Source organism: Phoenix dactylifera, unplaced genomic scaffold (assembly GCF_009389715.1).
Source record: "Phoenix dactylifera cultivar Barhee BC4 unplaced genomic scaffold, palm_55x_up_171113_PBpolish2nd_filt_p 000138F, whole genome shotgun sequence".
In the NCBI taxonomy this organism is placed as follows: Eukaryota; Viridiplantae; Streptophyta; class Magnoliopsida; order Arecales; family Arecaceae; genus Phoenix; species Phoenix dactylifera.
In genome coordinates this window covers 288,250-300,398 of record NW_024067694.1, presented here as the reverse complement: position 1 = coordinate 300,398, position 12,149 = coordinate 288,250, and the positions used below count along the sequence as shown (strand labels likewise).

At 37.6% G+C, this 12,149-nt stretch overlaps 1 protein-coding gene across 1 annotated transcript; it reads right to left on the bottom strand.

Annotated features, from left to right (window-relative positions):
- Positions 1 to 5,515: 5,515 nt before the first annotated feature.
- LOC103697051 (diacylglycerol kinase 1-like) lies at positions 5,516 to 11,599 on the bottom strand. Its single transcript, XM_026801112.2, is given in 2 exon segments — positions 5,516 to 8,969; positions 11,396 to 11,599. Coding segments are annotated over 2 exon segments (1,377 nt in total). The 5' UTR covers positions 11,540 to 11,599; the 3' UTR covers positions 5,516 to 7,736.
- Between the last annotated feature and the right edge of the window lie 550 nt (positions 11,600 to 12,149).

Below are 12,149 nucleotides of genomic sequence, written 5' to 3'. Positions count from 1 at the left end.
TAGGGGTGTCCTTAGCAAATGGGGGGGTGTGGAGAGTATTTAATTTTTTTTTAATTTTTGGGGGGTGTCCTGAGCAATAGGGGGGGTGTATATAGAACCACCCCATAAGAAGCTCCTCTTACAAACCATTTGCGAGGTTTACCAAGTTAAAAAAAAAAAAAAAAGGTTTACAGGTTAAATGATGTGTCATGGCTGTTCAATCTCAGATGTCTAAATTTTGCCATCTTTGATTACTCATCTGTTTGGTTACATAGCTATCCATCTGTCTGTATATATTAGTATACGTATCAAGTCTATCCTTTCTTTATACTGTTAAAGGTCCATATCCCTCTTACATGCATGACGCATGCTAGAAACCAATGGTAAATAAAGATTCTTGTATTTAGAAAATGAACTATAATGTGACAGAGACCAGCATACTTGTTGTCTAAATCCATGTTTTGTCTCTTTTTGTTTATACACATTTTTTATATACAACCAACGCTTTCTAATAACACGGTAATTGCGATGAAATGCAAAATTTAAATGGCACTATAAGAGCTATATGCTTATTTAATATATTGCACATTTTTTAAAAAATATATTGTTTTAATAATAGTTTTTGTTTTTTTAATAAGACCGTAGAAATACAAAAATAAGATGGGTCGGATTGGATCGGGGCATGAGTAACCCCCATCTTCATTCAGATCCTAATGTTAGACTCAAATCCAATCCAATAGAAGATCGAGTCGGATCGAATCGAGTCTACGGCTAAAGTTTTTTACCCAATGGATCATTTGGGTCGGGTCGGATTTATGTATACAAAATTTCTATTTCAACTTTTTTTTTTTATCATGTTACTTTTTTAAGAAACTTATGTAAGTAATCTATGGTTTCCCACAAAAATTGTCTTTATTTAGGTCTACAATCTGAACACATGACCTATTATTTTTAATGCAACCTAATTATATGATTATGTTGTATCCACCAATTATATGGGTCATAGGAACATTCTTCACATAAATGGCAATGCAATTACCGTTGTTGGCAACAATCTTATCATTACCACCACATTTATCATCATCTTATTCAATATTAGTAAGTATATGCAAGCGTAATAGCCTCAAAAAGGTCAACAGCAATCTAGGTAAGTTGAATATGAGGAGACCATAGGATCAGAAATTTCTATACATCCTCTTGCATCCTTATTAACGAATGGACATTATAAAAGTGGGCTTTCGTGCCATTAAAAGGGCCACCTTCTTTGTAATGATAATCTCTTTAAATATAATATCAATATAATAGGTACGCAACTCTCCCATTCTAAGCTTTTAATTTTGTTGTCATTATGGTCGGTAAAACCATCCCGAACTGCTTGATTGGAGGCATTCCGAGCCGTACCGGCTGCAGACCGGGACAGCTCCGATGAAAACGAGACCAGCAATGGAGAGAAAAAAGGAGAAGGAAAAAGAGAAAAAGAGAGATAAAGAGCGGGGGAGAGAAGAAGAGGCAGTAAGAGAGAGAAAGGTGGAGGTCGGAGAGCCACCGCACGGACGAGGTGGAGGCCATTGAGCTACGGAAGAGGGGCTCTCCTTCCCATCTCCTATTTCATTCGAAACATGGGTGGTGGTCTCTTTTATTTTTACAATTTTTAAGTGAAAGTCGATAAATCCATTGCTGGCTCCACTTAATTTTTTATTTAAAAAAAATAAAAATTTAGTGAAGTCAACAATGGGTTTGCTGACTTTTACTTAAAAATCATAAAATAAAAAAAAACCACTCCAGGTCCTTGTTTAGAACAAAACAAGGGACCGAAAGCAGAACTTCTCCTTTGCCTCTTGCGTAGCGGCTTTTCGGCCCTCCGCTGGCTCTTTACCGTCCTCCCTCGACCTCCTCTTTTCTCTCTCTTTTTCTCTCTCTCGTTATTGCTCTCTCCTGCCTCTTCTACTGTGTCAGTATAGGCCCGGCACAGCATGGTGCGCCTTGTATCGACTCCTGCTGTTAGGCAATTGATCCGGAGCTCGGTACCGATATAATAGATACTGGTTGTCATGCTATCATTTCATTATCTCAAATCCATGGCTGTTATCCAGTCCAAATAAGCTATAAGATGTACTGATTAAGATGGAGGCTATGTTTCAGTTATCCAGCCTACACAGTCTCCTTTCTTTTTGTTTTTAAATTGTGCAAGTGTCTTTCCCTCTTCACCTTTCTAAGATGTGCACCATCATCCTTCTCACATAGCTCATTTTTGTTTCCACAAAATAAGGGGAATGAAAAGTGGAGGGTAAGAAGGTTGGTGAACGTATGAAAATTAAAGTGATTTATTATAATAGCGACTTTGCTACATAAGATAACAAATGATTTTTCGAAAATTCTATTTTCAATATGCAATATGAAAATTATTTGAGCTATACTAGAAATAACACTGGTGACTAGTTAGAAAAAAAAAAATCATCGAGAGGGTGGTGGGAATTTGGAGTTCTTCAAGTTTTCTTCTTTTTTCTAGATTTCCGTGCAATGCAATCGTATAAAAGAAAAATTACATGAGCTTACTAGGTAAAGAGTTCAAGTTATGCTTCGGCCGGTTGTGACAAACCATACCAGAACCGCATTAGAAAGCTATAAAAGCACATAGTTAAGCTATGCTGAACCATGCTCAAGTTGTACCCCGAACTTCATCCAACCTCCAATGCTGGACAAAGAAGTTTAGCTATGCATCCTGGGGAATGGAAGGGTGAAAAATCTCAACCAAAAGTATCAATAATTGTTTCCCAATTGGCAAGGCAAGAGAATATAGCTGCGAAACGAGAGGATAGATTTGATCGGCAGGGTGATGGTTCATTGATGTAATGTCACATCAAACTACATATCATATGGAGTTAGGGGTGGCAATCGGGTCGGGTTGGACATAAACAGGTCGGGTCAGATGCAGGTCGGGTCAGAAAATTATAAACCTGAACCCGACCTGTTTGTTAAACATGTCAGGAAATTACAATCTGAACCTGACCTGTTTATTAAACGGGTAACCCGACCCGACCCGTTTAACCTGTTTAATAAACAGGTCAGGAATTATGTTTAACCCGACCCGACCCGTTAAACAGGTAACCTACTAACCTGTTTGCAGTTTGCCCTCCTCTTTTTCTGCCACCTCCAGAAATGCCTTGACTGAGAGTTGAGGCCCTTCTCCTGCTCCTTGCTATCGACCGGGGGCTTAGATTGAGCTCGGGATCTGCCATTAATTTGCTGGTCGAGGAGGAAGGAGACGGTCTTGAGGGTGGCGAGGAGGGATTCGAGCGTGGGAGCGGAGGCGCTCGAGGACGGAGAGGGAACTGGTGGGGTTGGCCCGGGGTCCGACAGGAGGGGCCGCTCGCGGCCGTGAATGGCGACGCTGGGGTCGGCGGCGGCGGCCTCCAGGAAGGGTGCGGTGCTGCGCCACCGCCACATCGCCATTTTGCGTTGCGTCGGTGATGATGAAAGGGGCAGACACGATGGGTGGAGGGGAAGGACGATGGTGGGGGGTGGGGGAGAGCCGGAACTAGAAGTTCCCCTTTTGGCAATAAAAACAAAAGAACTAGAGGTCCCTCTTACCGGAGTCGATGGGATCGTCGTTGCTGTCGTCGGACGAGGATTCATCCTCGTCGGAGTCGTCGGAGTTGCCGGCGAGGCCGCGGAGTTGTCGAAGAGATGGATCCCCATCGGCCATCGCAGAGCGGAGAATGCATCTAGGCCTCTAGGGTTCGATCCCCAATCCCCACGCGGAACGGAAAAGCCGAAAAGGAAATGCCGAGGGGAGGGAGGAGGTTGGAAGCCGGCTTGCGGGGGCGGAAGAGGAGGTCGGGGAGGCGGGAGGGGTCGTCGGCGCCGTCGGAGTGGTCGGAGGCGGCGGGCTCGAGGGTGGGGTTCAGGTTGAACTGAACCGAAAAAAAAAGGGCAGCGGTGCCCAGGTGAACAGTGAACTTAGAGAGAACTCAGAGAAGGTTTTAAATGGGTGACTGATGGGTCTTTGTGGGCTGTGGCCTTTATCCAATCTGACCCATATATTAAACAGGTTATTAAACGGGTTATACAGGTTAAACGGGTTAGACATCTTAAATCTGTATCCGACCCAATTAATAAATAGGTTAAATGGGTCAACCTGTTTATGACCCGAACCCGTTTAAGCCAAACCCAAACCTGTTTATGGCGGGTCGAACACGGGTCGGGTTGGTGGGTCGGGTCATATTTTGCCACCCCTATATGGAGTTTGTCAAGTTGTTTGGGTCTCCTGGCCTTTTCCTTCGACACCGGCTACAATGCGCTTTTCGCATTACGTTACATACTTTCTGGACAGCTAATAAATTTCAAAAATTTGGATTAGTATATAGATGATCTTTGAAGCGAAACTTCCTGGCCAACCGAACCATTTACTTGCAGTGATCTATCCTACTAAAATGTTGCATAAAAATCCACGGTCTAAAAAATTTTAAAGTATAAGAGAGAGAGAGGATTTTATTTTGAATATTTGTAACGCGCATATCAAGCTTGGATGGGAGAAGTTTCTCCGATAAATGCATCATCCTATTAACCCAATTTATTCAGCTAATTCATGATTTTCAATTGCCAAAATTCTGGTGTTTTGAAGTTGTGCCCCCTCACTTGCTCACTTGTTAAGTTTTAAAGCGTGTAATATACCTGCTAAAGTTGTGTTTGACATTGTTGTCACTTTTTTTAGGAAAAAAAATTGAAAATAAAAATTCTATTTCTATTTTTTTAAAATTTCTAACAATAGAAAAAAAATGTTTGGTTCAATTTTTTTTCTTTTTTCAAAAGAAAATAAGGGCCGGCATCAAGGAAGAGGGAGGGGGGTAGGGCCGCTGACATGATCACGGATAAGGAAGAGTTTGATATCGGACAGAGAGACAACTGAGGAAGCGGCAAAAGGAGAAGGAGTAGGAATGAGGCTAACGATGTAGCTAGAGAAGAAGGATACCTTGGCATTGAGTGAAGAACGATATTATCTACGTGCGCCAACTCAAGCAATTAAGGATGAGGCCAGGGAAGAGGGATATCTTGGCATTGAATGAAGAGCGATATTATCTGCATGCACTAACTCAACCAAAGTTTAGCCCTAGAATGATCCACCATCAACATGCAAGAGGCGAGAGAGAGAGGTCGACTACCTAAAATTTCCAAATGGAGGAGAATTTGGCGTTCCATTTCTTTCGCCATTATATTTCTCAAGAAAAGGTAGATGTGTGTCCAGCTCTGTTTTAGGTCAGCTAAAAGATATCCACTAACAGTTTGATATTTTTAACTACATACTTGGGAGCCATAAAGCAATGAATTCATGGATGCACAAAAAAGCATGCATTAGGTTCCTCTTCTTTGTTGCACATAAAGAGCATAAAGCTAAGCAGAGCTTCCACTTAACCCTCAAAGTACACCAGTGCACAAGGTGCAAACCAATCCAATGAAAAAATTAACTACACCTTAGCATAAACGAAAAAGATTTTCTATTTCATCCATCAAATCCACACGGTGCCAACCAATGCAATGAGAACAAGAACATCACTCAGTGCCGTGGTTATCTTATAAGCTCCTAATATGTGTACAATCTGTTGGTTCCAAAGGGTTCAAATACTTAAAACAACTCATGAAATAACAAACATTAATTCACCTTAACTCTAATAAAAATGACAATTGTATCTCACTGCAAATTAAGCTGAGCAAAGTTAAAGACTACAATTGCACTGAGGTCATTAACAGTGTCACCTTCTCTTCAACATGGGTATCAGATTTACTACCACAACAAGGATAACTGAAGTGATATTCCAGTTGATGGCAATCCAGTTTTCACAAAAGAATGAAGTACATTGAATCAACTGCTTTTTTTAATCTAGCCACCGAACCACTACCTCATGTTTGGGTCGTTAAGCAACATTCCAGCTTCATAATGAAGATTCAAGTCATAATGCATGCTTTCAATTGTTATGTTCCATCTATCAAGAATGGTGACTGCAGCATGTTCTATATGGTTCAAAGCTGTGTATAAACCTCCCTGCCTCTCAATGGAACCAAGACCACCACCCCAAGATAACACTCTTGCAAGATCATTGCCAGTACCAGCTGGAAGAATTGCAACAGGGGGTGGGCATACAAATTTTTGCTTGTCAATCGCATCTAGAACCTAACGCACCGTGCCATCTCCACCACAAACAAGAACCCTGAAACAAGGTACCTTTCTGAAGAAAGAGACACCCATCTCCGGTCCCTGATCCCTACTCAACTCAAATACCTGAAAGAAAAAGAAGTCAATGACAGAAAGACTTGATTGAATCAGTTCAGGCTGGCAGGGTTTCATACTATCAAACTCAAATCTCAGATCTTTATTAGAAAGTGAGGTTCCCACGTATCTGCTAATAGGAGCTCGTCAGTGAAAAGTTCAAACTCCAATTTCTAGGTTGACTTGCTTTGAGCTGAGTTGTTTTGAGCATAGGTAAGAGGATACCTTAATAAATTCTTTACAAAGCCACTGAAAGGCAAATGAATGACCTTTTTCTACCATAATACATATCGAGAGAGACACGCAGACCGAGAGTCAGCAAAAATATGTATGGCATACAATGTTTTGATTTTGATTTATAGTCAAAAGCATCCTACAAAAATTCCAGTTTATGTATTTAAGATTTAAATCATGATCAATTCTGTGGATTCTTAATTTAAATGGTCGATTTTATGTCTGACTGACCCATAAAGAACTTCATACAATTTAACAAATGTTGCAGATTCTTAATATACATATCCCACCTACACACACATACAGAGAAAAGTAGAAAGGAAAAATGCTGAAGGAGGGGTGTTGAGCTAATATCCTACTGGGAGAATTTGAAACTAGATTTTTCTCAATGTTGCATTATTCAAACTGAGAATCCACTCCTATGACCATGCTCTATAATATTTAAAATACCCATGAACTAAGAATGATACATTGCTCAAGTTTCTTGCGCATGCACCGAATGATCATAAAATGGATAATGATTTTTGCGTTAGGCAAAAAACTAGATAGTAGGCAAAAAAAAAAAAATCAAGCATCCAAACAACTGATCATGCTCTAATAAATAAACTCATCCATAAAACAATTCAACAGGTATCTATGCTCCTAAACCAAAAATTACATCAAATATAGTATCTTAACCTAAAAGCCTTATCTTTTCTATGACCAATCAATGCTTATGTAGAAAACCTGCAAAGGAGGAATTTTGAATTTCTGATTTTTCTAAGCATTATATATGTTGGAGATCATGCCATGGTGTCAATTTTCACTTTAATTTGACATCATTGAATTTGCATTTCAGAATTCAATCTAAATTATACTGGTAAATTCTGGCTAAATTCTACATGCATAAAAACATACAGATACATAAGTAAGAAAATATAAATTAAAAAGTAGCAAAAAATGCTTTGCAAAGTAATTTTTTTTCATTAATTGAACTAAAATTTGATTATAATTTTTTTTTGCTTGGAAAGTCAACAATCATGCAATTAAATAGTTAATTTAAACCAAAAGACAACATAACACACGAATTATGAGGGAAAAAAAAACTTATATACCTCCAAGAGGCAATTATACACAATTGGTTCTAGAATCCGTCCAAAAATGTAAGTAGCATATTTACAGAACTGGAAATCAACTCACCAGCCACCACTGGAACATATGCATAAGAAAGTAATTTACATCTATACACTAATGAATGTCCCAATGTTGAAAGAAAATGTCATGACTCTGCAAGTAGATGAAGAAGATTGTTAGGAACACCAAACTGTACAGGATTTAGAAGAATGTTTAAATGGAGCCTTACTGAATCTCCACGTTGGGCACCACTTCTCTTGTTGATGAAAACAAGTAATGGCCTAGCATCAGGAGGCAACTCACTCAGTTCATATCTCTGATTGCTTCCTACCCGAGCGTCATTGCATTGAGTGAATGATGTGTTTTTCCCTGTAATTGATCTTACATGCACATTGCCATCACTTTCACCTCTTTAATGTATAGATTATGTTACATCATCATAGTGCTCATCATTTTCATGAGAGCCCTTTAGTGTTTGATGACCATCTCCTCCGCTCTCCATGGATGAGTCTGTGGCACCAGTACTGTGAGCTGAGTCAATAGTCAATTCAGAGCTTTGCTTATACATTTTACTATGACTCCTGGTACGTTCCCGTACTGTTAATGCCAACTCATTTGCACCATGCGTTATAGAGCTCAAAAGCCCACCAGTTCCAGTTCTGTTCAAGTCCTTTACAAAAAGAGGTGATAAGATAAGCCATTTAAATGGACCCAAATCACAAATGTCACCTGTTTCTTTTGTAAAGCTGGCATGGCAATCGACATGTACTAGCTGTTGACACCACATACAAGACCAAATTGGAAAGCTACCAAGGAAAGATCCAGTACAAGGTTCTTCACAATAACTACAAAATGAAATTTCTTCAGGGCAGTCAGCTATTTCTATCCACTGCACAGCCCATTGATGGATGACATGTTCAAGACCAGCCATAGACACACATTTACAATCCTTATGTGAATTTGAAGAGCAATTCAAGTGCACAGCTGCACCACAAACATCGCAGCGGTGAATGCTCTGCCCAGGCAATGGTGATGGTGAAATGGTCTCTAGACATGCACAGCACTTTAGACCTTTTACGCAAGAAGCAGACTCTATTTTCCAGAAATGGGTGGCAACAAGAGCTTTATGTTTTGATTTCAGATTCCTTCTAGACCTTGCTTTAATAGCTTTCATCAAGCTTAAAGTAAAATTTCGCTTCAGTTGATTGATACTGTAGAAAATCGTTAAAATTCCAACTAAGGCAGCAATAAGGCAAGCAAAAAAGAAGATCCAAGATTCTGCTGCATCAGATGGGATGATGTTCCATTTATGATGCGACATCCTATATTTTTCTCCATGGTCATTCCTCAGAAAACTCAGAGGCAAGAGAATCACCAGCTGAAATGATATAGAAAGTAATTGTGCTTGAGAAATGCTGAAGAATTTCTGAATCAAAGGACAAAGATCATAGCTATAGTAAACCAGGATGAAGATGAAGCCAAAATTATCATTGCCAAATTCTTTTATGAGTTATAGATATAAGCATAATACAGAAACTGTCTTAATCAAAATTAACAGCTTTGATAAAATTACAGTTAATCAACCATCAATTCCCATTTATCTTCCTATTATTTTTTTATCCACCGTATACACATTAGTTGGTTAAATCCGTAGAATTTAAAGATACACAATTTTTCTTCTAAAGTATGTGTGCCAACATGAAAGCTATTCCAAATTCAACATCACACATTTAAAAAATCATTCGATTTTATGAAACGATATCTCATTTTCATTCCCAGGAAATTAAAAACTACTTGGGATAGAAAAAAGAGAATTAAGAAAAGAATCATTAAGCCATTATGCAGGGTACTTTCTTTATATCTCCAACTAGGATCAAAATCAACATGATGGATGGAAGCTTTCTACACTCTAAATAACTATATGGACTAACAATTCCGCTCCTCCATAATAAGGTAATTATGAGCGAAGTTGTTATAAATTCCAAAAGAGCCGTTCGTGGGAGCTTAAAGCTTTTAGTTTTGATTTTGACTGGACCAAAAGATATATTACAGTTTAGCAGTTTCAATATAAAAAAGTTTTGATTAAAATTAGGAAAAAAATCAAAAATAAAGAAAATTAAACAAGTCAAAAAAAGGATAACTTGACAACATTATAGAGTACATCATAGTTTAATATTTGTGGATGTATCATTTCTTTGTGTTGCACTAAAACAATTATAAATTCAATTTTAAATGTTTAAAAGATCATGTTCAGAAGGAATATATTGTTCTAGTTTAACGTAGTCTATGGTGATACAAATGCCTATGACATTGAGATCTATAATAGCCAAACTATATCAAAAATCTTATATTTTATCAAAATCTTACATTCCCCACCTAATCTCTTTAGGTTCTAATGTCATTACTTCCAAATCTTGTTAAAATATGCAAACCTCAAATTTAATGTGAAGAAAATGCATGTTGGCATCTAGAAAAATGGCAATGATTAGCATAAACAACTGATGTAAACAACAAATTTGGCCCCGTAAGTTAGTTCTGGCCACAACTTTTGAAAAGTGCAATAGTTTTAGACTGGTTCCAGAGAAAATCAAAATTAAAATGTTTTAGTTTCAATTTCAGAATTTTGAAAAGGCAAAACTCCAGACCATGTCCAAGAGGCATAAAGTGGTCTGTACAGGTTCAAGAAAAGTTTGGTTAACATTGTAAGGTAAAATGGTTATATTATCCCCGAGAATACCAATTGGCTCTCCAAAAACGATTCCAACATGTAGAATGGTGGATCAGGGGACACTCAGGACATTCTTTTGCCTTTGTGATACCAAAATTTTAAGACAATGTAGGTGATAGACAAGTGGCCAGGCTGCCAGGGGGCTGCCAAGAGCCCAGTTGATAGCAGGCACCCAAAGGTCAAGGTAGCCAAAAATAATACATTCCAAAACCAATAAATATCGTAAACATGCAAAAAAAGGAATGCTTATACTCCAAAAAATGAATGTCAAATAAGATGTATGAAGTTAATGGAAGCACCTTAAGGCATGCACCCATACAGTTCTTAGGCTGCCTCACCTGGGCAACCAAGTTGGCAGCTTCTAAAACAATGTATTCTACATTCTTGAGTATCCTTCTCACTGTCATTATTTTCATGTAGGCTTTCACAAAGATTATATTCACTAGGACCCTTGCGGATGAGAGATTATCTAAAAGCTCAGTGAAACACACAATGTTTCCACAGCACACACAAAAACAAACAAGCATACCTTCTCCAAGCCTCTCCTATTCTCTCTATTAAAATATTTTCATAACACTGGGTCATCCTTCCTATTCTCTCCAAGCCTCTCCACAGCTCTCTTTCTTAAAACAGTGACTTACATACACCTATGTCTTCTTTCTTAGCTAGAAGCCTAGAACCTTTATCCGATTCCACTAACTGAAGATATAAGCATCTAACAGCCATGAGAATGATATCTCCTCCTATAAACCATTATAGACATTTTCTACTGGTATATCAAGATATTAACCGTAACGCAGATAACTCCCATAATCATAACATTTGCAAAACTTCAGTAATTTGATCTGAAACCAAATTATTAACTAGTAAGTGCGACTACAGCACATATAAAGGAATGGGTATTGGATTTTTTTTTTTTAATTAGGGTCGAGGAAAGCAACAAGCCAGTTGGATCCATCACTAAATCCAATCATTGTCACTGATTTCTACCTCAAAAACAGCACAAATCAATGGCTTCACTGAAGGAACAACAAAACAAAAAAAGGGTACGGCGAGAAATAGGGAAGAGATCTTACCAAAACTATAGGAGAAAACCCCGAAAGGCTTTTGGAGGAGATGGATTCGACGGAAATGTCCCCGAAATCGAAATCAAAATCGTTGGAAATAAAACACCCCAAGCTTTCCCCCGTCCCCCTCCGCCCTCTTTCTCTCGCTCTCATGGGGGCGTTTGGAAGAGATCTAAGATCTCATCCGAATGCTGGGGTGATTTGATCCCGGTGATATCAATATGTTTGGTAAGCCATGTTCTACATGGCTACAAGAATTCAAGATCACTACATAATACTACAAATACCCTTGATATATCTTAGATAAATTTTTTATATATTTTTAATTCCCATGAATTAAAAATATAAGTCAATATACTAATTCTTATAATACCTCCATAATTTTGTCACATAGTCTACTTTTAGTAGCCTTTATCATATATTTATTAATCATATAAAATATATTATAATAAAATATTAATATATTTATCAATATATTAATTATTAATATATTCTATAAAAATATATTTATTACTCCTATAAATTATTAATCTTATAAAAATATATTATTTTCATTTTAGAATTAATATTTTATTTATACTTATAAAATATTTTTTTAATACTAATAATTATTTTGATTAGAAAAATAAGATAAATAGAAGTAATATGGTAATATATTAAATATTTTCATTATATAAATATAAAATATAATAATATATTTCTACTAGAATTTAAAATTATTCTTCAATAATAATAAGATAATAATATGATTAGTAATATATTA